This window comes from Zonotrichia albicollis, chromosome 7 (genome assembly GCF_047830755.1).
Source record: "Zonotrichia albicollis isolate bZonAlb1 chromosome 7, bZonAlb1.hap1, whole genome shotgun sequence".
NCBI classification, from domain to species: domain Eukaryota; kingdom Metazoa; phylum Chordata; class Aves; order Passeriformes; family Passerellidae; genus Zonotrichia; species Zonotrichia albicollis.
In genome coordinates, this window is record NC_133825.1 from 30,289,407 (window position 1) to 30,315,601 (window position 26,195).

General features: G+C 41.7%; 1 protein-coding gene across 14 annotated transcripts in view; it reads left to right on the plus strand.

Moving 5' to 3' along the window:
* The window catches only part of CAMK2G (calcium/calmodulin dependent protein kinase II gamma), a 115,762-nt gene that overhangs the window by 72,157 nt on the left and 17,410 nt on the right, over window positions 1–26,195 (plus strand). For 8 of the 14 annotated variants that reach the window (XM_014275647.3, XM_014275649.3, XM_014275648.3 and 5 more), the window contains exons 7-14: window positions 1,970–2,072; window positions 2,947–3,030; window positions 3,905–3,999; window positions 6,570–6,692; window positions 8,978–9,061; window positions 9,707–9,749; window positions 17,537–17,577; window positions 26,137–26,169. In XM_014275647.3, the coding sequence (XP_014131122.1) occupies window positions 1,970–2,072; window positions 2,947–3,030; window positions 3,905–3,999; window positions 6,570–6,692; window positions 8,978–9,061; window positions 9,707–9,749; window positions 17,537–17,577; window positions 26,137–26,169 (606 nt within the window). The remainder of the gene's footprint in view (window positions 1–1,969; window positions 2,073–2,946; window positions 3,031–3,904; window positions 4,000–6,569; window positions 6,693–8,977; window positions 9,062–9,706; window positions 9,750–17,536; window positions 17,578–26,136; window positions 26,170–26,195) is intronic. The other 6 variants (XM_005481450.4, XM_005481452.4, XM_005481455.4 and 3 more) reach the window with 1 other exon arrangement.

Below are 26,195 nucleotides of genomic sequence, written 5' to 3' on the forward strand. Positions count from 1 at the left end.
TAAGTTTTGTTTGTAGGAAAGCTAGCAACTTGTTCAGAATTTATCAGCTTCTAGACACTCCCTGTTGTAATTAATATGTTTCTTCTGTTGCTTGTTCTGATTGTCTGAAACTATCCAGGCCTGAGGAGTAACCATTCCTTTTAGCAATGAAAGTTCCTATGCTTTTTATTTAATATTTAGCTCCTCTTCAAAAGCTTGGCCTTCAGGGTCAGTGTGTAATAACTGCAGAGCCAGCTTCAAGTAAGGTTTTGTCTTTTGCACCTCACTCTCATAAGCCTGTCTTTTGGCTGACATGCCATTAAAGAATGTCAAATGTTGAGCTGCCTATAGGGACTGTAAGAAATTAGGGGGTGCATTCACATCCTCACCAAAAAGTATGTGAAACCTGAGACAGCCCATATGTTGGCAAACATGCACATGGATGAGCACCATTAGCCTTAAGGTGTTTGCTTCTAAAATAGAGGTACAAAGTGTTTAACTAGCACAAGTCTGTCTTAAATGTTGCTCTTAGTCAAGCTAAGCCTAGGTGCAATCTGGAGTTGAGAGGGATGTTCAGAGTATTTAATTGATCTTTTGCTTTAGGGTCTTGTTTATAGGGTGAATTTTCATTAGTGGAGCCTAATTACTACAATCTTTTCTTCTTGCCATATAGTGAAAAGCCAGTGGCATCCAAATGTACTCAGACCCAGCTGTCCTTCCTTCCCTGCTGCTTATGGCAAGGACTGTGTTGAGGAAGGCTTTTCTCCATTCATTCAAGGTAGAAATAGGCACTTGCCCAGTACTTCAGAGCAGATGAGTGAGCAAAGCATCTTGTGCCTGTCAGGCAGAACAGGGCTAGAGAGTTGCTATGGGGTGGAAATAGTGAACAGGCTACAAAAAAGACCCTTTTCAGATTTTTGAAACTGAGACAAGCTCCGGTTTCTGGATTTCCAAGTATTCATCCTGCTCTGTTAAAAAATCAACTTGATAACAAATTGCATAAAAGATGAGAAGAAGTTAGGATGAGAAACCACTGTTTCACCTGCCTATCTTCAAGTTGATTTTCCTGCAAAGCCATAATAGCCATCAGCTTAAAGGCTTTGGGGTTTCAAGGGGTCCCATGTAGCTAGCTGCTCTGGTACTTCAGAGGAAGCTGCCAATTCTCAGTCCACTTTTTGGAGCTGTGTAAAGCCTTCTGCTGAAGTCCTCTGCTGGAACACAAGAGAATTATGGTTTGAGTGAGATTCGTTCAGGGTGGAAATATGAGGGTCAAAAGTCTGTCTCCCTTTCCTAGCACATGGAAAAAGTGACATAGTTGTTTCTTGTATAGGTGATGGCAGCAGTAGCAAGACAGAATATTTGATGCTGCTGTAAATGTGTAGCATGAAAAAATTGCTTACAAGAATACTCACTGCTGTGCTGCTTATGCCAGTTTGAGGCTGAGGCTTTTTCTGTAAGGGATGAAAACTACTGCCTAGCCAGATGATGCCTTCCCACATTACAGCAGTGTGTTTGGCAGCCCTTATTAGCATCATATTTACTTTTTCAGTGCCTTGGGGACTGTCTAATGTTCAAGGGGAGAAACATCACTGCAGATTGTATCTCCTGCATTGTCCCTCCCTTCTTCCTCCGCTTCCCTTTCCCCTCCTCCCAGTTATCCTCTCTGAGGAGGGCAGAAGAGAATTTTGGCTTAAGTGCTGCAGGAGCTGTACTGCCAGTGCCCTCTGGTGTCAGCATGTAATGTATGGGCTGGGTTGGAAGAGGCTCTGTCTCTCACAGAGGAGCCAGAGGATTTGTGTTAGACTTGACAATTTTCTGCCACTCCAGGTCAAGGCTATTCTTTGCTGTTGCTGTGTCTTCTGAACAGGTTTAGTACTGCATGCTAAATTCAGTCAGCAGGTGCAATTTAGTGATGTGAATCCTAGGTAAAAGGTTTTAACAAGGATGTCAGTCTTTCATTCTTACTCTCTTTTTTCTTTCTTGTCCTCAGCCTGAGAATTTACTACTAGCGAGTAAATGTAAGGGTGCTGCTGTCAAACTGGCTGACTTCGGACTGGCTATAGAAGTCCAGGGAGAGCAGCAGGCCTGGTTTGGTAAGACTGTTTGAGCTTCCCCAGCTTTGCTCCCCTGTTTTCTGGTGGCTGATTGAGTTGCATCCTGAGTACTTTGTCTCAGCTCTTCCAGCACACTTCTCTGTATTTGGCTGTTTCTTTGCCAAGCACGACAGCCTCTGGGTCTTAGGCTCAAGCCTAGGTGAAATAGAGGAAAAACTAATAAAGAAAGAGAGAAAAAATGGCTGTGTGTTTCTCTATTTTTCTTCTCAGTTTACAGTAGATGCTAGTGTCAGAGATGAATGCAGCTGCTAAGTTTAGACCCTGATCTGAACTTTCCTACTACTCAGAAGTGTAGACATCTGGAATTTTGTTTGGTCACTTTACAGAAATGCATTTGACCTAGCCTTCCTCAGGCACATTTGGATCTGACTTTATCTTTGCTTAGCTAAAGCATAATTAGAAATGAGACCTTTTCAGGTTAAAAATCAGCTCTGATACTCTGCAATGCTGCAGATTCTGGAAAAACGACTTCTTTTCCTGGTCTCCCCATACCGCTCAGCAATCAGATGTGTCCCATTTGTGTCTTGTGTTTTCAAACTTCAAGCCATTATATGTAACAATTATATAAGGCCTGGCATACAAGTTTGTGCCCAGGTGGTTGACATGGTCCCTCTTACTTGTCTGGTTTTTTTGCAGTACACAGGCACTGGATCCCATCTGATTTTCTGTTTTATTTTGGGGTTTCTTGCCTCCTTTTGCTGGTTTACCAAGAGACAGTGCTAACAAATAAGAGATGAAGGGTGGGAGAGACAGGTTTTGAAATTTGTTAGTTACCACTAGTGGATTTTGTGATATGGCAGTCTCTCTTCTGCTTGGGTACTGTAAGTACTTCATGTCATCCATTTTCTGGCAGGGTTTGCTGGTACTCCAGGCTACCTCTCCCCTGAAGTCTTGAGAAAAGATCCTTATGGAAAACCAGTGGATATATGGGCATGTGGTAAGATTTGACAAATGTTTTACACTTAAACAACATCATTCTGTGTAAAAGAGTAATTTCTTGTAGCCTTTTGCTGGGAGGGTGCACAGTGCTCCTTCTTACTGGGTGGAGACATGAAGGCACAATTGAGGATAAGCACTTTGTGTAGATGGAATGAATACTGGAGCCTGAACTCACTTGATTCTGGCTCCTAATCTTTTCCTTGGGCCATCTATCAGATGTTTGAGACTCAAAAGATAGGACCTGTCTATGCTTTGCAGAGTCAGTTGTTTAGATAACTGTAGCAATTTCCTATTACACTAACTATGTAAAAGATTAAATACTGAAGAGGGATGATTTTTTTAAAAGAAAATAAGTAAGTGTTAATATATCTGGGACAGATAAGTTTAAAGATTTGTGATATCAGTGTTGCCTGACATAGACTAAATAGTTCTCTGCAGGCCAGGAGTGTCAGCTTTGTCAGTGTCATTTGTGTCCCAACACCATGCACAGTAAGCGTCTAAAAAAGCAGAGTCCTTCCTAAAACATCCCTTGCTGCCCAGGAACCCTAGGAGATGTGGCTTCATCTTACTATGAGAGCAGCTGGGGGTTGTGGCTCACCAGCCATGGTAGCCAGAGAAGGGTAGAAGGACATTATGCAGCTCGTTCTAGCTCCTGACATTGGCGTTAAGAACTGAACATGAAGTGCCAGGGTGAGGTCCAGCAGGTGACAGATTTGTACTGTGCTTTGCTATCTCAGAAGGCTAAAAATGATGGCAAATGAATCTATGGAGCAATCATTGCCTTGGGGACTGTCAGGAGGGAAGGAAGAGGGGCTGAAGGAATAAATGGCATATTAGCCTAACCATAGTGTATCTGTGTCTCTCCCTCCCAGGAGTGATTCTGTACATATTACTAGTGGGGTACCCTCCCTTTTGGGATGAAGATCAGCACAAACTCTATCAGCAGATCAAGGCCGGAGCCTATGACGTAAGGGCACTTTCTTGCTGAGTACTGCATGGGTGTAGAAGCCATCCAAACATGGCACTGTCGTACCTGGTGTCCTGCAGCAGGCCGAGCTTCTGTGCCAAGTGATGTTTGACGTGCTCATACACCTCGCTGTCTTCACTGCCTGGGATACAGCCCTGGCTGGGGCTGCTGGAGGGATATGAAGGGAAAGCATCACAGTGGGCACTAGAACATTGGCACTTGTTAGGGAAATGCAGAGGTGGGAAATGGTGTCTTCTAGTAATGCTGATATTTTTTGTGGAGTAGAGGGAAGATAGAATAATGAAGGAGTTTGTCTTTGTCAAGGCCTAATAAAAACTATGTGGATGTGTTCTGTAGAATATTAGCTTCAGTTATGTTCTTGTACTTCTCTGTGCTGTAGTCCATGGAAAGCAAGGAGCCCAGTGAGAAGACTGAATGGTGGGGGACCATTGGAGAGGTGGCTTTGTGGTGGGGATCAGCATGGTGGATTGGGTTGGAGGCTCTTGTAAAAAACCAAGCAGATCATAGAACACTTCTTAGAGCACAGCAAAACTGAGGTGTAAAAAGTGCCTGGAAGAGGAATAGCGAGGAGGTTAGTACTGAGGGAAGCAAAGATGGAATAAAATATAATTTGAGTACCACAGCTTTAATGTTTGACATAAATTCTTCCATGTAAGGAGAGGCTTGAGAGGGAAAAAGGAACTCCTGGAAATCCTAGCTCAAAGGCTGTGGGCATGAATATCAAGAGGAAGTTGGGGAGTTCTTTTTGTAGGCTGTCTTGTGGTTTGAGTTAAACAAAAATAAAACCCCCAAAGGTGAGGGTTCTGCTGGACTCCTTCTGCCAGTTACCTCCCAGCTTGTGTGCTTGAGACCATGAGAGCAGCTGTACTGGTGAGAACAAAAGTCTGCCTATGTCCTGGCTCTGTGGCTTTCCTGAGTGAAAGCAAAGTGATGTCTTTGTACTTGATAGCTTTAAATGGACTTGTGTTCCTCTCTTGCCTTGCTGCTCCTCCAGTTTTTGTGTTGCTTCTTCTTATTTGAAGCATTTTTCCAATAATTATATCAATGGGGATTTTCAAAGCACTTCAGGGATTAAATACCTCTTCCTGTAAATCATGAAGAGTGAAGTGCCTGATTCCTCCTTACCCATCTATTGTTTTTGAATTCTTATCTATAGTGAACAAATTCTTATCTATAGTAAACAAAAACTAGATCCTTCCCTCATTTGGCCTGATAGAAAATTGCTGCATTTTACTGATGCACCTGTCCCTGGTGTCCTTACCCAGCACCAAGGGGCTTGTTGGCACATGACCAGTCTGTTGTTCTCCCTTGACCAGACAGGAAGTGGCAACAGTGAAAACAATGATTTTTTTTTCTAATTTTTTTTTTTGTGCTGTTGGGTAGATGTTTTGCAAGACATTACCATGAATACTTCAGAGTTCAGGTGTGGGAAAATTGTCCTTGCTTGAAACTTCAGTATCATGATTTTTGAGTATGCTCATGCAGTGTTTGCAGAACAAATTGTATAATGCCTTAGTGATGCCTGCAAATGCAGAAATGAGATTATATGCAAATCAAATACAGCAGGTGTATTGTTATGACCCAACAGAGTAAAGCAATAAAAAAGCATGAGAAAAAAAAGATGGAATAAACTTTTTCTAAATGATGCATTACTGTAAGGAAATATTTTCAGGATAAATCCATTTTTTCCTCCCACTTAAAGACAGGGAGCATTACCCCAACAATATATTTGTGTTCTGAAGTTCACCTGTATTTGTACAGTGGATTCATAGGATTTAATCTCAGCATACTGTTATCCATACCACATGCAAGCCTGTACGGGATGGTGTAAATATCACATCTTTATCATTGCTGGAATTATAACAGAGAACAGTTACCCCTCATGGATGATCAGCAGCTGAAATACTTGAAATTCTTTCCTTTGTTTTCATGCTTCTGTATTCCCATCCACTGTTACATCTCTCTTGCCTCCCAGGTAAAGATATTGGTATGTTAGGTGGTTGCTAACAACTTGCTGGTGGGTTGCTACACCCAAGGGACTGGTTTTGTTCCAGGATATTGTGTTTTATGGTGGAAAAAGTGTACCTGGTGGGATGTTCCCTGTTAGTGGGTTTTGCTTTCATGCAGTTTTGCTGTAGTTAACTGCTGCTTGTGATTTTTCATAAGCTGTTAGAGCTTTTAGTATGCTGTAGAAAGAGACAGGTGGGGTAAAAAACTATAGCACCCGTGTTTTTAATGTAAGAACTTGGTTAAAAAGATCTGTGACTTTACTTTTTTGACTGTTGAGTGGGACAGAAATTCAAAGGTCTGAGTGATTCCTAAAAGGTTTTTAGACTCTTAATCTTCTTGCTTGTGTCTGGTGAATGGTACAGGTGTGTTCTGCTGTCTGGTACCATTCATTTGTTGGATTCTGGATGATTTTTGTTCAGTGTGAGTTTTCACAAAAACTGGTGGGTGCTGGAATTTAGGTGTGTAGCAGGGAAGAATCTCTACTGCTAGTAGAAGATATTTCTATTCAGTTCATCATCTGTTCCTTCTTCCTCTTTCAGTTCCCATCACCTGAGTGGGACACTGTGACTCCCGAAGCCAAGAATTTGATCAACCAGATGCTGACGATAAACCCAGCGAAGCGCATCACAGCTGACCAGGCTCTCAAACACCCATGGGTTTGTGTAAGTGTTCTCCTCATTACAGGTTAATTTGTGCTTTGCCTTCAATGGACATGCTAGGAAGACTTGAAGGACCCAGTATAATTCTGTGGTGGCAAAACCACCACGTTCCACCCCTCACTACAATTTCACATATTTCAGATTATATTTTTTGGGGGGGATATTGACCTTCAACAAGCCAACTTTGTCATGCTGTGGTGCTTTTATTGCCACAGTAGTAAAAAAAAAATCCCTTGTTCTTTTAGAATTTTGTCAGTGTCCACAGTTTCTGGTTTTTTCCCCACATCTTTTCTAATCCATAGCATCCTAAATTATCAAATAGAGTTTGGCATCAGACAAAAATTTTAGGACCATTTTGTTCTTCATCTCTGCTTCAGTTTATGGCATATCATCTTGGCAATATTTGGGACATTTCTGCTATGCTGCAGCTTAACTGGCTGTAAACTTGAAATCAGCAAAAAAATCTTTTGCTGTTCTGTGTATGTAGCTTCTGCCTTGCCAGACCTCACACATAAGTATTTTTCATCTTTTTCAAAGTTGGCAAGGAAATCCCAGAACACAGCTGGGTGTAGGTGTAGGGGAGGGCAGCAGTGATGCACTTTTATCTCTGCACAATGAAATAGTTTGACCTAAGTCTTACCAGATACTCTGGTAATATCAGAGTATACTTCTGGGATGGATCTAGTGTGCTCCTTTGCCCATTTTTTCTTGAAAAACTGTGGTGGTGTCCTTATACCACAAATCAACAGATAGCAATTTAAAGCTAATTATGTGAACATCTGTCTAACAGGACTGTCTGCTGTAAGATGATGCAGTTCCTTGGAAGTCAAAACTTCACACTAGCTGAGACTACATATATTTTTTTTTCGTCCTTGCATGCTTATAATCAAGTTCCTGTATATTAAACTTTCCTCCCAGTGCCTGGAGCCAAAGTTGTATTATGATATCCCACTCCCTGTGGCAACTTTCCTTCTCTGAGCTAGGGAGAGGCTGATTTCACTTCCCAGCCATGTCAGCCTCTCACTGAAGCTGCCTCTTCTTGAGTCTGTTGTTTCCCTTTGCTTTGCAGTCCCTGTATGCACAACGTGTTTTCTTCTGGATACGTATGGCTCCTCTAAAGTAAATGTTGTAGGAAATCTAAAAAAGTTTAAAAGTTTATCTGAGACACTGAGTATCTTAGCATCACTGAACTTCTGAAATATGTGTCCTGATTCTTGTAAGTGCACATTGAACAACTGGACATCACTGGCTGGAGGAACCAGCCAGAGTTGTTTGAGGACACTTTGGCTACATTCTCCCCACACGCTGCCATGTGTACTGCAATAGGTGACCAGCTTTGACAATAGGATCAAAGCAGAGACTTCGCATGAAACTAGCTGAATATACGCACAGTTTACAGTTCTTTTGGGTATTGCAGAATTTTTTCCAAGCAAGAGAAAGTTAGTGGAGATTTTATTCACACTTACCTGCCAGGTTAGAAATTCACCCACTGTCCTCGTAAAGGGAATTCAGGCTTGGGGTTCTGTGCAAGAGCAACAGCTCCTTTGGCATTAGTCAGTGGCTTCCTCATGTGCTCTAAATGCTTGGCAGTAACAGTCTCTGGTTTCCTTTTGTGGTCTTAATGGCTGCAACACTTCTGGGAACTTGTCTTTTAGCAGCTGATGGCATCCCAGTCTGCTGTGGATGACAGATGTGCATCACTGCATAGAGATTATGCTCATGTTTTTTCCATTGGTACAATAGCAATACATGATCTTTTCTCTTACATGCTGAGAATCTGTTTCTGCAATACTGGTATAAAGGTGCCAAGGCCTCTGCCAGTCAACCTCTTACATTCAAGGGGTTGCCATGTCCAAGAAGGCTGCTGCTCACAAGTATTCCCTTAGTGCTTGATATTTCCCTTTCAAACTGTAGCTAATGCAGCCCAGGTCCTTTCTGTAGTGCCTCTAAGTCAGTTCCCCATGGGTATGCTTGTTCATCTGGCTTTGTCTTCATACTGTCGTAAATCCTATGTGTGCCTGAAAGGCAGGGAGCACTGATTCTCACCTTTACTTCACTCATAAATTTCTTGGGTGCAGTCCTGTCATAGCCCACACATTTAATCTTGATTAAATATGTCTTGCTGGAAGTTCTCAGGTTATGAACCAGTTGCAGTACCTTGCGTCCATGCAATGGTGAGAGGCTTGGCCATGTAAGCCTGAATGTGTTGATTGTGTGCAAGTGGAATGAACTTCCCTGGCTGATTTGGTGTGGGTATGTTCTTGACCTTCTGCTGTTCTGTTTTTCAGCAACGATCCACTGTTGCATCAATGATGCACAGGCAGGAGACTGTGGAATGCTTGAGAAAGTTCAATGCTAGAAGGAAGCTGAAGGTAAGTACATCTTAATTCACTTTAGGTTTGATTTTAGTTCTCTGAATTTGAGGTTAGTGCCTTCCTAGCAGCAATACTTCATTTCATGACTAGCGCAGTGTTAGAGAAGTACCTTATGTGATCCTCCAGTACAGGGCACTGAAGTAGTGTACTGAGGAGCTGGATAGTTTCTTTCTCCAAGCTCTAAGTTTCCCATGCCTCCTCTGCTACATATCACCCCTTCTTGTTTCTGCCAGTGAGTTGAAATACAGCAGGTTCTGGGACTTTTAGTTCTGAACACTCTGCACCTTCCAGTACTAGTGTTACCAGTTGCCTGCAGCTGGGGCAAAGCCTCTGGTCTACGCACAATGCGGCTCTCTGCTGTGTGAAATCTAGGAAGCAGCGATGTGTTAAATTCTTAGTGCCATTTCAGACTTCCTAGGCTATCCTGCCTGGCATCTAGCTGCTGCTCTAGAAAGGCAGGATCGTGAGAGGTTCTGTGTCGAGCCTAAGAGCCACATATGGGAATCCTGGATACCCTGGGGTTCTTCAGGGTACCAGTGGGTACCTCTACATTGGTAACTGATGCATTGTGTCCTCCATGGGTCAGCCCAACCTCTTTCTCAAGTGGCGCTTTCTGTAATCCCTGCTTTGTCTTCCCCACAGGGTGCAATCCTCACGACGATGCTTGTGTCTCGGAATTTTTCAGGTAAGTCCTCAATGTTCCCATCCCTTCCTTGGTTTTGTTTTGTGTGAGTGAGCTGGATAATATTTAAACCATTTTGGGGTCAAGTAGGAGGGGTGGAAACATGGTTTCAGTTCATCATGGTGTAATGGTGGTCATTTTGCCTGAGCTGGTGACCAGTGTGAAATAGGAAATGATTTGTTTGGAGAGGAGCACGTGGTATTGTAGTCTGGCACAAAACAGAAGTAGAGTCAGATTCTTAATTGTCTCATGATATTTTATTAGCAAATTACTTGTGAGAAATTCTAGCTGGTATGGTTAGCTTTCCCATCATAAACCAGGAGTGAAGAGCTCTTATTAGGTAGGAGTGTTTCCTTCAGACTTGAGGCAGGGACAGGGAAGTAATATTGGTGAGAATAGGGACAGGAGCTATTTGGATATTGTATTACTTTGACTCATCAAAAATGGGTCTGAAGTGTCTGGCTATTAGTTTTCCTTCTTGGAGTCTCAGAAGTGGTTTTCATCCTTTTAAATTTAATAGCTGGTAGTCTGGCTCCCGCCCAAGTGCATTACGTAGTGCATTTACTGAAAATGCAAATCTCAACATGTAAATCCATGCTTTTTGGAAGATTACTGTCTTGGCTCGGCACACATAGGTGATGCAGTCTTATCTGGGCTCATTTTCATTTGGGTGGAAAACCTCTACTTGTAAGTGCTTTTGGTTTATGGGATCTTTGTTTTCTTTACCCTCTTTGTAATATTCTTTCTCTTTTAAAAGAGCAGCCATTGAATGCATGAGTCAGATTTTTATTACACCTGACTACAGCTGCTTTCAAGTGGAAGTCTGCTGTGTGGATTATGTGATGATGGAAGTGTATTGATTTCATCTGGCCATTTACTAATAGTTGATACTAATATTTATATTCTGGGTGTTGTTACAATAAACTTGTAATTGGGATGAAAACCTCTGTGAAATGATCATCCCAGCACACAAAGTGCACATTCATGCATACGTTCTTCTGTGAACTCATGACAGCGTTTTTCACCTTCTGTATGGTGATGTTAAAAAAAAAACAATTATGTAAAACTATGCTACAATTAAGGGCCAGCCCTCACCATCGTCCAAACTTTTTTCCTTGGTTCTTGCTTTCAGGTAGACCTGTGCCAATATGTCAGCATTACTTGTGACTACAACAATTTCTTTTTTCTGCATTTCTCACAGTTTGGCCTTAAAGGGACAGAGTAATTTTATCCATTCATCTGTCCCACAATTGTGCTGTTACAGAACTTTAAAATGCTATACTGTTTTCTGAGATCGATTCTGAAATAACTGTTTGAGGAGCTATGGCACAATGACAGGACTTCCACAGGCCTGTACAGAGCTAAACATTTTCTTGGGCCTTCTGCTGATGTGAACTGTTTTTGTTCTATTTACACTGCTCATCTTTATTTCACTTAATTGATGATTCTGAAATAGCCAGGGGTTTTATTCCTTTTTTTATAAATAGAAGTTTTAGATAATTTTTAGTCTGCAAATGTTGTCACTTCTAATGAAGCTGCAGAAGTGCTTGGGTGAGAAAATCTCTTATGGGTAAGATTTTGAGTACATGAAATGCCAGAGAGAAGGGTTCTCCTTAATAGTGTGTGACCTATACATCCACTTAATCCCTGAGCTAGTACTGAAGAGGAAAGAGCTTGCTCTGCTCATTCTTCTCTGTGTCAAGAGCTGAAGCTGCTGGATCCACTTCAGTTAACAGCTGAAGAAAAGGAAATCCTAGGTGGCCCATAGCAAGTGCAGGGTTTGCAGTGTCACTGAGTTCTGCTTTGAATATAAACTGTGATTCCAAGTATGAGACACTCAGAAAAACTGTCCAGAGGGAGATGTTGTGAATTTAGATGCAAAGCCTCTGTTGAGAGTAGCAATTCCTTACCTTTTTATGTGTTTTTAGAGGGATGAGATCATCTACTCCTGTTTCCTTTGCAGGACTGTGTGTAATATGAGCTTGACTTCTTAAAATTGTAATTATTTTTAATTTACTTTGGTTTTCTAGTTGGCTGCAGTTGAAGTAGATACATCTGCTGAAATTAAAGAATAAGTGCATGCTAACTAAAAGTAATAAGTTTAAAAGTTTGTGTGGGAACTTCAGGTAGGCCTCAGACTTGAAGGGTTCTGCAATAATATTTCTTTCTTTCTTCCCCTAAAGCCCTTAAGAGGTTTTTATTTTTCTCTGATTGAGTGACACTGTTTTGTGGATTTTTAAATGTCCCATTTGCAGCAAACAGGGGACTAGATTTATGAAGAGAGAAGCTTCTTCCTGCCTGGGGATGAGATCTCCTAAAAGCTTCTTCCATAGATGTTTTGAACAAAGAGGAAAATAAAGGCTCATGTGACCCCAGTATCAATTAATTAGGCATGATTGTACTATCTGCAGGAAATATGAGAAGACTCCTTTAATCTCATTGCCATTACTATCTCCTGTGTCACATTTTGTAGTATGGAGCTCCTTCTCTGTATAGGCCTGTGACAAATTGTATTCCTAAAGAATCTGTAGCAGTACTTTCTCTCTCCTTAGCCCATCAAAAATTCTTGCTTTTTGCAAAGAAAAAAAAAGTTTCTGTTCTTTTGTGAGTAATTTGTTGCTTGCTGTGTGTCTTTTGCCCCAGGCCAGTTAAGTTAAAAGATATCTGGTTCCTTTCCCCAGTTATGATGTATTCAGTCATTTAATACTGGCTGTTTGTGGTTTTTTTAGAAGATTGCATCTCAGGCCAGCTGTAGGCTCTTTGGTTAAAGCAGGTACAGTTGCACTCCTTTCAGCATAAGTCAGGAAGAAGAAACCTGGTAACCATAAGGGATTTGTAGCTTCTCTTCACAGTCTGTAAGGTGTTAATTGAGCTGCAAGAGAGAACAGTGAAATCTCAGTTTTGCTGTAGGCTTGTTAGGGTCACACCAGGGTACATACAGGATTACTTGGGTGTTCACTTGGGGCTTCAGATATTCAGATGATCCAAGCAAGCCCTGATCTGATCTGCATTCCTGTACAGAATACAGAAGTGCAGTCTGTAAATCAACCGATTAGATCATGTGCAAGAAACTCCTAAATCATCTTCTGAGAAGTAAATGTAAATTTATTACTAGAAGAGAGTTGGCAAGGTTTTTAGAAACTCCTGCTATATTTAAAGATGCCTGGACTCATTTATGTAGATAAAACTCTCTAAATAGTCTTGCTATAAACTGAGTAAAAGGATGAAAAAAAGCTGGTTTTCATCTTAGGAGCAGCCATGGTGCCAGGAGGAGCATCACAAAATGCTGAGAAGTGGCTTTTCTCTGTAAGCCGATTTTTGTGCACAACTTACAAGTGGCCTCTGTGAAATTCTTAGTACTGTTTTCCTAAGTGGATTGCAACTGTTAATTTGGGGAGCTGTTCAACAAGCTTTCACACTGTGAAATTAATTTCTGTCACGTGGTTCAGCACAAGTCCTCTGTTCAAAATAGATCCTAAAGCAGACATTGCAGGTAATTATGCCTTATGCCTGAAACCTCTATTTTTAACTGATGTTGAGCTTTCTTCTGGGTTGTCACTGCTTGCGCAAGTCAGTTTTGTGAGGGAACTATTGTGGCAGAGTGTGACAATAACTGGAATTCATTACATGTCTCTTACAGATCCTTATTAACACTCCAATGTGCAGGTTTGAGGTTTTGGCTAGATAGGTGAGGTTGAGAGAGGCTGGAGGCAGATTTGAGGAGCAGAGTTCTTTCTAACTAAGTAAAGAAGGCCTGAATATGCCTGTGTACATTTAGTGTAACCTGTACAGAGACATTTTTTAGCTGACTAAAGAGCAAGGAGGAAATAATACAAATACTGAAGTGGTACTGAAATATTTTGCTGTCTTGTTATACCTCCCTTCAAGAAGTGTGAAATTGAATTTTTGTTATTTTGTGCATGTGTGTGTATGTATATACATATACTTCTATACTCAGGTTGAAATTTGAGTTCCTTTCTTTAACTGAAAGGAGTAATTTATGTGAAGTTTCTACTGTGTTGTGTTAAGTAGATATTGATTCAGGACCAGAAATTTGTAACTCCTGGTAGGAATCCAAAGGTATGAAAATATGGAGGGGGAAAAATTATTAAGGTATTTGTAGGGCTTTGACTAAATAAGTATATCATCAGTGGAAACTACATTTCCCAAGCAGAAGATGAAGTCACATTTAATGTAAGATTAAGTTGTTTTTAAGTGTTTTCTCTGTATCTACTAAATCTCTTAAGAAACAGTAAGGGTTTCAGTGAATGGTGCTCAGCTGCTGCAGTGTGGACCTGCCAAAGCAGTGGATTGCAGTTAGTAACTTCCATTTGCAACTTCCTAGAGTGATACAGATTTCATTACTGCATTTAACTGTTTATCACTATAGCCAGAGAGTCTAATTTATCATCAAAAGTGGAAAAGTGGATGCAAATTATTAATTTCTTCTACTTCTACATTCCTCTCTCTAAAGTTCAGGAAAGCTCTGGGAATACTTTTTATTGTGGTGCTTGTCCTTAATAAATAGATATTCTTGAAGTTACACTGCATTCATGGTTATTGTGTGTGATGGTAGCCAAAAGTGCCTCTTGTGACTGCACACTGACTGTTGGCTCCTTTGTGGTGACCCCAGAAGTGTCATCAAGTTGAGAAATAGTTAATATTGCTTTCTTTTAACTGAGAATATGAGAATGACAAGCTGCAACTCTGTGTCATTGGGAAGTCTGTGTTGGTATGATACAATTTTTATTTTATGAAGTCTTAGTAAAGTCCAGAATTCTTCAGGTGTAAATGCTTGTGTTTAGAAGCCAGAACTTGGCTTGTTTGTTAGAGTAGCATCATAAGTTAGTCAGACTTAATAAAAGCAGCCTCTGTGTTCTTCCTGCGTCCCAAAAAAGAATTATTTGGAAGCTTAACTGAAGTGAGAAATGTACCTGAGTTTTGGCAGTTGAGGACAGGGCAAACCCAGGGTCAGGCTGGATGAAGGGTTGCTGTCTCTGGAAGAGGAGGAGTGGGGCTGGCAGTGGGGAAGGCGCTACCCATGGCTGTCTTTGCAGAGTATTTCCTCATCAGTCCCCCCTGGGCTCTGGTACATCCAGAGTGCCTGGTGTTTATTGCTGATGAGTTCAGCATTAAGGATTTGTGCTTCTGCCAGGAGCACAGTCCAGAGCCCGGGCTGTTTACTATGGATGCCAAAACTGAAAAATGTGGGAAGAGGGAGGAGTATGTGCAGGAGAGGCCTTTTGTGTTTCTCTTCAGAGTTTAACTGAAGAGGGTCTTGTTAAGCCAGGAACAGAATTGTGTTTTTAAGTTACTGAGTTAGCAGCATGTGTTTTCATGTTTCTTTATTCTAGAAGAACTCTTAACTTCTAGAAGTTAAGAGGGAATTTAATCCCTTTAACATGTAGAGGAAATGGGAAAGATAGAGAAAATTAGTCCTAGCATCTCACACCTGGAAAACCGTAGAGCATTGGTACAAGACTGTTTCAGGAACAGTAAAGAATCTGCCTGCATGTGTCTTTGGATATTTCCCCTCCTGTTGTCTCTTTGCTAATCTGCCTGTCTTCTAAAAGGATTATTGTTATAGGAAGTCTTGTCTGTTGCTTGTGTAGAAAATCCTCTTGCATCCCCTTTTATTTGTGTCTTGTAATTTGTACAGGTTGATCTGTGGGTAGACCTGCATGTTTCCCTGTTGTCTGAGGTGTCTGAGTCATCTTTGTGTGTAAATGCATTTCATGGGCTCTCCAGCTCTTTATAAACCCAGTATGGTGCATGAACCAAGTACACCACAGAGCAAGTTTCTTTCTACAGTCCTGGGATGCTGTCAGGGCTGTGGGAGAGCAGTGTGTGCCCTGCAGAGGTACAGTCAGGGAAGGAGGCTGGATGGGCAGGCTGCACCAGGGAACACAGATCAGCGTTGCATAGTGCTGGGCTGCAGGGAGGGACTCTCAGCTGAATTTGCTCTGATGTTGTAGAATGTGATTTTAGCTGCCTTCTGTCCACAAAGATGAATGTGAGGTTGTGGGGAAACTGTAGAAAGTGTGAAAAATGTTGGCTTCCCTGCTTGTTTCTGGGATATTCCCAGAACATATGGTGGTACTATTTTGCTTCTCTGATGGTGGCTTTTTTTTTCCCACTTCAAGGATGTCCCATTTGGCGTATTTGTTAAGTTGCAGAATCCTTTACTCCTTCCGAAGTGTTGTAAGGCCGTAACAGTTTCTTGTCTTCAGCAGTTGTTGTGTGAGATGCCTTCATGCATGGATGGCATGAATGCTGGATCCCTTTTGACCCCATAGTCACATTGTTCTCCTTCTCACTTGCATGTAGAATCAAGCTAGCCTTTGTCATGCCTTGAAGGTGGCAAGAACTTACTTGTCTTGCAGTCTTGCAATGCTTTAATATGTGTACACTCTGAAAAGAGACTGTTGCAGGGCAGATGAGTTGCTTTGCCCACCTTTATGTGTGCACATTCGAACACTTTGTTTTGACACATCACATTTAGAAAACCTCTGCATGAGGTTCTTCCAATGTTCTTGGCTTCTGAGAGCTGGAATGAAAACAAAATTGTAATCTAGCTTTATACTTGCATTAGAGAGTAGAATTAGGAAACCAATTCAAAGATTCTAGTAAGCTTATATGGGGTGCCACCTCTTTGTTGGGAGGAGATCCTGTAGTCATTTGCACCAGCTCAGTTAATATTGTGTAGTTAATCCATGTCTGTGGGGTCTTGTAGAGAAGGCAGAATGGAAAATATGGTAGACAGAAAATTTGAATAGTTGCTTAGGTATTACAAAAACCTTTTTTGCCTAATGTTGCTGCTTCTAGGGAGACTGAGCACTCTGTGCAAGTTGGTCAGTATGTCTTTGAGAATTTCAACAGTATTGTCAGCATTGCCATAGGACTTGCCATTTCTCTAGGCCTCATCTTTGCTGCATCTAAAACCCCTGTGCCCAGACCCAGAAGGTAGCTGCTTAGGAGAGCCAAAGCATGTGTGCTGTCTTGCATGCTGTTTACAGAAGTTGGTACAACTGAATACATTCTTCATAAGTAGACAAGAAATGGTTTGTATCTGTTGAAGTTGTAGATGGGGACTTGCTGTTGACAGTCATGGTTAATGCAGCACTTGGCTGTAATAGATGAAGCAGCTCCTTCATCACTCCCAAGTGGGCCTTTGTTGTGGGCTCTCTGTGTGTGCTTATCATTCTCAGTTTCATTGGTAGTGCCAGTTGTTCAAGTTGAGCACAGCAGAGCATCTTTATCTTTCAATTAAGAAATTCAGCCTAGTTCCCTGTCTCTTTTGCCATTCTTCCTTTTTTTACCAGTTTTCAGATGCTGCCTTTTGCACTTTTAGCTATCCAGCTATGCCCAGAGAAACTGTGAATAACATTAATTAAAAGGCTTCTGTATTATCAGCACCCCCTTTATAAACCACATCTGTTATGTGAATGGCTGTACTTACAGGTGCAGCCTTTATCCTGCTGCAAAAATCAGACAGGTTTCTTTTCCCCCTGTAACTGCTGACACTTCTGGGTGGGGTGGGGGATTGACAGAGAAGCTCTAAATTACCATTTCAGACTTGGTCTTCTTGAGGTGGTGAAAGTGGTAGTATTTTGCCTGAATAGGTGAACAGTAGATAGGATAGATGACCCTCTGTTATCAGGATTAATTTGATGAGTGACTTGTCCTTCTGAAGTTTTGTGCATTTTTGAGGGAATTGGGGGAGGGGGAGAGAGAGAGAGAGAAGGTAGTCTTGAAACCAAAATGTGATCTACTTCTGCTTTTCTCCACAGCTGCCAAAAGCCTGCTGAACAAGAAGTCAGATGGAGTGAAGGTAAGTTCTTGCTTTGCCATTTCACTGTCTCTCACACCATCTGAACAGAAGGCAGCCAGTCTCTCTGGTGCCTGTCCCTTTCCAGGGTAAAACCACAGCCCTGTGTCTTGTTATGGAACCCTGGGTGGGATCTTAGTGTTCCTTACGTGCATAACTAGCTAAGTGCACTGTTGCAGCAGCAGGAGTTGCTTTTCCCCTTTCTGTGATGTATGGAGAACTGGTCAGCACTGGATTAGAAAGACCAAGGACTTGCTCAGTTGTTACACATGCCTCTGACAAGTCTGTTCTGTTCAGTGCTTCTGACTGTGAAAATTGCACAGAGTAATTGTGGGTGACTGATGATACAGCCAGCAGACCCCATGGAAGTTTCTTGGTCTACTCACTTGGACAGATGCTGAAGGCTGAGCTGGGAAGAAGGGTGGGGAAGGAGGAGCCTCCAAATGTTCATGTTTGGACAGAACAGAAACTGAGGATTGTGTTAAAAGTTCCACTCATGTGCCTGAAGTTGAGGCACTCTCTTGTTCCCTTCTGAAGGGAATTATTTTTTCCCCACTTCAATGTCACTCTTTGTGTTGCATGGTCATCTTTTATTTCTGGAGGTCACATAGGCCCTTGCCAAGGCTCTGTTGTTGCAGGCAGCAGCCCTTTATCATCTGGTACTGGAGGAGAGACAATTATAGGCTAGAGCTTGGTCCTCCCCTAATTGTTCTGAAGGATAATTGTCCTCCACATGGAAAAGAAGAGTTGGGTTCATTTGCTTGCATTTTCCTTTGAAGTCCAAACCTTTCTCCACAGCTCTTAGGTGGAACAGATCATCTCCTGGTTTAGCACTGTGGCATTCTTCATTCTCCCTGTGCTGGGGGGCTGACCTTCACACTGTAGGACCAGCACACTTGTTCTCTCCTGCTCTCTGAGCCCCTTTTCCATTTATATGAGGCTTTGTTCCCAGAGGGCTTGCAGTACAAGCAGGCTGCTGGAAAAAGAGGTGTTTTCAGAAGAGTTGTGTTGTTTTTGGGACTGCTCTAATAAAACATGCATTCTTACAGTTCTGCAGTATTCTGCCCTACTGACATCCAGGTTTTGGGGTTTGTTTTACTTTTGGATCAAAATGCTCTGTGAAAATGCTGTTCCTGCCCTAGGATTCTTGTCTTTGATATGTGCCTGCAAGAGTGAGCTTTTGGCCATTGCACCAGCCTGCCTCTTGTACAGACATGCATTGAACACATGCACACTAATACAGCAAGTGTGGTAGAGTTGTTGCATCTGTTGATATTTAAAACGTTACAGTAGAATTCCAGTGGAATAAGAATGGATTATCCCTGATGTTGTGAAATGAGAACCAACAGGTGTTTGCTTCAAAATCCCAGTGAGGCAGGGGAGAAGTAATTGGAAAACCAGTAGGTATCAACATGTCATTATTACCTATCTAGATGAAAAATGGCTTTCTTCTTAGGATTCTTGATTTGTAACAAGCTTTCAGGGAGTGTCGCATCTTGGGTTAAAATATTCAAAAAATGAACAAAGGATGTACACGTAAATCTTGAGGCACAACTTCCTGGTAATGTAGTTACAAGGAGAGTCTGTATGTTAGAACTTTCCAGCTCCATAGAAAGCTTGTGATGTTTGGTTCTTGGAGTACACAGTGTCTTCCTCTGTGAAAAGGATAATTCTGGATTTACTTTTCTTCATCCCTTTGCAGTGTATGTTGCTCCTTGAATGTGTAATTGAATACTTTGATAAAGTGGAAGGTATATTAGAGAGCATAGCATTCTCTGATATGGTAAATGAGGTTGTCCTCAGGAAACTGCTGCTTCTGCAGGACACTGGAGACCTGCAGTCAAGAGTCCATGCAGCTTCCTCCCTCCAAAGGGTTCCAGCAGTCTGGCTTTGCAGTGTGAGCCTCGGTGTTGTCCATGAGGTGCATTGCTCATGTTCACCCTGGGCTGAGGGCCCCCAGGAGAGGTGTTTAAGCTTCCCATTTTCCCTAAATGGTGTCTACCTTCAGGTATGGATTTTGAGTCCTCATTTCTGTAAGTGTTAAAACTCAGAAATAAATAATGTGTTTCTTATTAAAGCTCCTGTTTGAGTTACTCTTCTGCTCAGTAAAAGTACAAGTTGTTTTCCCCCAAGCTAAGCTTGGACAAGACAGAGAATACATAATGCTCTGTGTGTGTTAATAGGACATCCTTAACACTTCTGTTTTAGGATTTCTGTGTCTACCTGCTTATCTTTTTCTTTGCCCTACTGCAATGGGCACTGCATCCCATTTGAAGTGTAGTCTTTTACCATATCTGTTTGCTTGTTGGAGCAGTACTGGCCCATGGACTGCTGAGGACAATCTTTGTGCTGGTCACTGGTTGGTGGCCTCACCATTGTGACCAGCATACTTGTCACGTGTTGCTCCTTATGCAGGAAACATGTAATTTTAACTCCCCACACTTTCTCATCCTGTACAGTTCTGACAAATGACTTGTGCCAGTGTCTGGTTGAGGTAACAGCATCTGGTGTTACTTGTGCCAAACAATGATTTTCTGCCCATTGCAGTAGTGCAGAGCACAAATACCATGGCTTGAACACCAACCAGATTTTCAGTTTTTGTGGTATCCTTTTCACTCCCACTTCCTAAATAAATTATTCTACATCCGGTGTAGGTTTAGAACAAGCACTGCATGCTGTACTTCTAACTGGAGTCTGCTGCTGACCACATGCCATCTGGTTAGGCTGTTTCTCATGTTTCCTCCAGATAAGAAGACTGGTTTGATTGTAGAGTTTTCTGTTTGTCTCTTACAACCTTCTCGGAAATCAACTCTTTATAGAGATTTGAGAGGAAACATGTTTCAGTTTCTTCATTGGTTTTATCTGATCCAGGGTGACTGTGCACTATAAGACTGTTGTCACAGATATCCACAAAGTAGATAAGAATTGAAAGGGTATTTCTTCCACAAATAGATTATTACACTAGTGAAAAACTTAATGGCTTTAAAGACATTGAGAAAAAAGCACCACCAGTTTGTGTTTATTTGTTTTCTGTTCAAGGTAACTTTCCCTTTTTGTGGCTGGCATTCAGAGCTGACTGTGCTAGAATTCCACATTGTTTGACAGGGATAGTAGAAATTTCTATTACCATAGTATTACACAAGCTTGAGTGAGACATACACATCTTTCTCAAGTTTTATTCCCAATAACTCCATGAAAATGTGTGTTGGTGAATTTCTGATGCAAGGTACAGCATGTAGTTGCTGACAGCATAAATGAGAGAGGAATTATTTGATAGGCATACATGGTGATAGGAGCATCTACCGTGAGTTGTGTTGAACTGATACTAAAACAAAAAAGCACGATTATTGTTTCTCTAGCAATAGGCTCAAATCCTTTGCTGAAAACAGTTTAGCACTAGAGCAATGAGGATGCATGCATTTTACTTGGATCAGACCATTTCGGAAGGCAGTGGTAGAAGTTTAAATCAGGAGGGGAAGACAGGAAAGAAACTCTTTTTTAAAATTCCAATACTCGTGTGTCCACACGGGTTGTTTTGATAAATTTCCATAGATATGACTGCCTCCTCTAGCAAATTCCTTTCCAAATTTTATTTGAAGCATTCCTGGTTTTCATTTTGCACTGTTGCTTCTATTTCAAGTACTAATTCTGCTAATTGGTAGATATTTCATCAGCTTGGCACTTGAGAACTTTTCCATTATCTTAAATAATAAATGATTTAAACTGCCTTGAATCTTAAATTCTGCCTGCTCACCAAACCTTTGTAGTGCTGCACTCACTCTCTTCAAGCAGAATTTGGATCCAAGCTGTTGGAGTAGCAGCAGGAAGGGCCAAGTTTTCTCCCCAAGGAATATGGTTTTCTGCTTTCAAATCCAGAAAGTGAGCCTAGAAGATACTGAGTGACGAGTTGCAGAGCCCCTGTAAGATAACCACCTATCTTGTGGTCATCTCTGTAGGTCCCAGGTATTTTTTTTTAAGATTCTAAATTTATGAGCAACATTGTGCATCTACCATTAAAAAATTTACTTTAGATATTTCAAATCAGATTTATTTGCTTTCTTGCTCCCCTTTATGACTGTTATGTGGAGTTGCCATCTGCTGCAAGGTGAGAGGGGTTAAGGAGTGGGCTGGGGTAAACACCTGGATGAAGATTAAGGACACTTTATTCTGAGTGTCCTTCCTCTAAGCTTGTCAGGGTCTGGGCTCCCTGTAGTGAGTGTTACAGTCCTACTGCTGATTTTTTTTTGTCTCTGGGTAGCACTTCAAAGAGTCACGTTCCCTTTTTTCCAAAGGGGTATTTCACTTCCTGCTCATGTGGGAGGTTGTGTGTATTACCAGTTCTAGCAGGGTCTGTAAGACCCATTTCTATAGTCAGAATTTTTTAATGCACAAAGTCTTATTTTCAGTTAAGCATGTAATGGTAATTATTTTTTAATTGATCCTTCTCTAAGCTCTTTGTCAGTTTGTTTTTTTCTTTCTTTTGACCACTTGGGTTTGTGACTACAATTTACAAAATTATATCAATAATGTTCTTCAGGCCCACTGTAACACTATGTAGATAGTAAATTGTGGAGCATGCTGTGGGATGCAGGAGATTTTAACAGCATTCACTTGCAATGCTCTGCCAAGTCAGTTAATTTTCTACCTTGTCTTTCTGCCACATGCGCTCTGTTTTCTTTCCCAGTAAAAGCTGAATAGCACAGCTGAAAAGAGAACTTGACTGAAAGAGGAAAAATCCATTCATTTGGTTTAACAAGGTTAATGTTCTAAAATCTGCCCTATATGTTACATAACTGCAAAGAGATACCAAATACCATTTGTTCTGCTGTTTGTAAGAAATATTGCAGTAAGTGTACATTTTATGCCTGATGTGTACCACTTTCCCTGCCCTTTGCCCATAAAGAGTATGTGGGGAAGGAAGGATGCTCTGTAAATTGGCATGGCTGCTGGGAAGCAGTTGGTGAAAGCATGCCTTAAAAGAGAAGGCACAGTAGCAAGGTAAAGCAACCTGTGAAATCTGCAAGGGTCAAGTAACATTCACACAGTGACCAACAGGAGTTAATGCTCCTATCTCTGTATCTGGACTTGTTATAATCTTAAAGCCATACTGTTTAAAGTATAACTGATTGTTTATGGTGAAGTTAAACAGGGAGAGCCCAAGTTCATCTGAGCAGCAGAGTTTTGTGCTGAACTGTGTTATGCAAGACACCTGGGGAGTGCTTTAGATCTGTTTAAGTGCTGACATCCAGTAGCACATTATATCCATCTTTGATGCAGTCAGTTTTTTTCACTGCATTGTTGTAATGCCTGGAAACACCAACTGAGATCAAGGGTCCAGTGTGCTTAGCTAGTGGTGGCTAAGCAGAAAATCCCTGCCTCTTAGCTTACAATTTAAATAGACAAGCTGACAAAAGGGCAAGAGAGAAGATGGATTGACAAAGATTAAATGATTTGCTCAGCATCACACAAAAGGGCTGAAGCAGAAGTAGAAAATAGGACCTCAAATTTGCTGGTTCAAGATGACTCTCAGTGTGATGATCTGCCTTTAGTTCAGCATTTTTTTCATTTTTTTCCTACCTTAAGTTCTAAAATGACTGTCCTCTCCATAGGAATGTGAGTTGCTGCAAGCATGATATTTTAACATAAATACTGTCAGTATTAGACTGAGGGACAACTGCATGTAGAAGATGGAAACACAGAAAGCTGTCATAAAAATAACATAGCCATGTTAAGTTCCTGGGACTGTGAATGGGACCTTGCTTGTAATCACTCTGCTTATTTTAGTATGTTTTAGTATGTGAGTATGTGCTATGGAATGATTTACACTCACCATTTCTAGTATTGCTGCCATGCTGAAGAGAAAGTGATTCTTCAGATTATCTTCTGTCTCCTGCTGACTTCTGTTGATTACTACCTAAAGCAAGACTGTTTCTTATGTTTCACTGTACAGAATCTGCTCCTCTTTGAGAGATGAACACCTAAAATTCACACACATAGTAAAAACAGAACTGTAACAAACTTTCATCCCTAGGTTTGTTGTCTGTAGTGCTTAGGGAGAATGTTTTGTCACTCAGGTGTAGGGAAACCCTTAAAGTGATCAGTGAGGTGCTTTACCATAGGCTGTGTCTGCCTTTAACAAGTTTTTTCATTCCCTGGGACATCTCTGCCCTGCCTAGTAGTCTTAGAAGGTTTTGTGTTATAGAAGGGAGAGAGAACTCTATAACTAAACTTCTGTTATCTTACTTCGCTAAGTTGCAGTCACATGAGAAGAAAAACAAAAAGCTTTGCTCACTCAGCTACTCACCTTGGGAAAGTAACAATAGATGGTTCTGATGCAGCTGTTAAGATGTACTGGGAGATTGATCTGGTTTAGTACTTCCTTGTGTATGATTTGACTTAATAAATTTTGATGCTTTAGCACTTCCTGCCAGTGTCTCATGTTGGCATTATCTAACCTGTCTTGTGTTTTAGTAGTACTTTGATGCTCTAGTCATAACACAGACCTCTCCCTGCCCTTCTCATACTGCCAACCTAGCTTTTCTTCCTTGTGTTATTATAGTACCCAGGAATAATGTCCTTTCTGGGATTTCTACACTACACCATGCCCTGTAATAGACTAACACTGTGTTAAATTTAGCTTGTACTCTGATTAAATTCTGATCTGCAGAGGGTTCTGTTTCCTCCTGTGTCAGTGTTTACTTGTGCCTCTGTGTAGGAGAGTGTTTGTTTTCCACATGGTTTAGTTGATTCTTTTCCTATTGAACCTTATGCTTGTATCTTAACATTTTCTGTCCCTTTTTTCTTTTGTAACTTACTGGAAGTCTGTATGAATTTCAAATGAGATTGTCTTTCTTAGGGACAGGTTTACCTCAGTATCCATATAGTTCCTTTTTGTCTGCTGCAACTTACAGGATGCATTAAAAGTAAAACCAGTAGTTTTCCATTGTTGTGAATTTCCACAAATTCCCTGTTGAGATGGGGTACAAGGATTTCTCTGGGTTGATGGCAGACTAAGAATTATATTCATGCACTGGTAGTAGATGCTGTTTTAGTTCTAGCTTGAGGAAAAGCCTGTGGAGAAGCTAAATTGTCCTGAAAGAAATGAGAGGAAGCACAAATTTGTACACCATGTAATGGCAAGCCCCGTGTTGTGCCTCCATGAAATGGAAGATCTGTGAGCCAAATGGTGAACAGATCAGAGTCTGTCTGTTCTGGAATTAAAGATCGGATGAGGCAGAAGCTTTGCCAGTTTGAGCCTGTTCATGCAGTGCCTATGTGACTGTGTATGGTGTGATTAGGAATGGGGTTCTGGGTATGAGGTGAACATGGGCACTTCTGCTTTCAAACACATGCCTCTGTGTGTGTCTGTGTGCTTGAGCTCTGATGTGAGGACAGCGGGGATGAAGGCAATATTCAAGGTAAGAGCTGGGAAGGCTCAGTAAGTGTATGAAGTGGGGAGCTACAGCTCCATGGCCTGTTCTGTGCTCACAGGCTGCTCCAGGGGGTGCTGTGGTAGTGTGCAGGAGTCCAGAGCTACAGAACTGAGCCCACACCATCGTGGGTTTTGTCTGGCATGAGGTGTGCTCTGCTATACCGCCCTGTGGGCTAGACTGTAGTAAGCAGCAGAGAAATAGCCTAGATAGTACCAAAGGAGGAGGGCAGATAGAGAATGTACATGGAGACAGCAAGGGGAAGGAATAACATTGTAATGCTGAATGACCTGCCAGGCTCAGCTTGAACTGGATGACTCCAAGAGTTTAGTGAAAAAGGAAGGAACTGCATGCTGAGCCTCATTTACTGGAGAGTGCAATTTCATGTGAGGGTGTTTTTGAAGATGACTGAAAATGCCATTAAACAAGAATAGAGTCCAAGAAGGTTGAGTAGTGTTTGAACCTGTTTGTTCTTCTCCCAATATCTGAAAGTGCAAAGTGCTCTGGCTGTTGAGTGCTTCTGTCTTACTTGTTTGAGCATTACCTCTCCAATCAAGTCCAAATTTGATATGAGGGAGCCTTTCTCCTCTCCATGCTATGCACACAAGTTCCCTCTTCTTTCTTTAGTTCCTGCGTGTGCCTTTCTGTTGTGGCCTCCTCTCTACTCTCTAATTTGAGTTGCAAACACACTCTGCATTCTCCAAATGTGAACACACAGGGGGTTTCTGCCTACCTCTTCGGTTTGGCTGGGGGAGCTGCCCCATTTTCAGAGGTGGGAGCACACAGAGAGACACCCCCTTGTATCCCATGTCTTGTGCACATATATTGCTCTCTCTTCTTCTCCCCTTATATCAGTGTGTGGGGCACCTATGTTCTGACCTCAGTGTTTGAGGAGATGGGGGTCTTCAGCCCTGCCCTTTCCTCTGGTGTGTAGTTGTGTGCTTTAATGGTGACTTTTCTCTCTGTTCCTTTTTTCCATGTCTGTGCATTTCTGCTGCTGCTTATACCTGCCTCAGGGGAGCATTATTGGCAGGGGGGCCCTTGCTGGCACACTAATGTGTGAATAGTTTCTGTGCTTTTCTTCTCATCTCCTCTCTTCCCTTCTCTTTCCCTCTCTCAATGATGTGTCCAGAAAAGGAAGTCGAGCTCCAGTGTGCATTTGATGGTGAGCACCTCCCGTAAGCTGCCTGC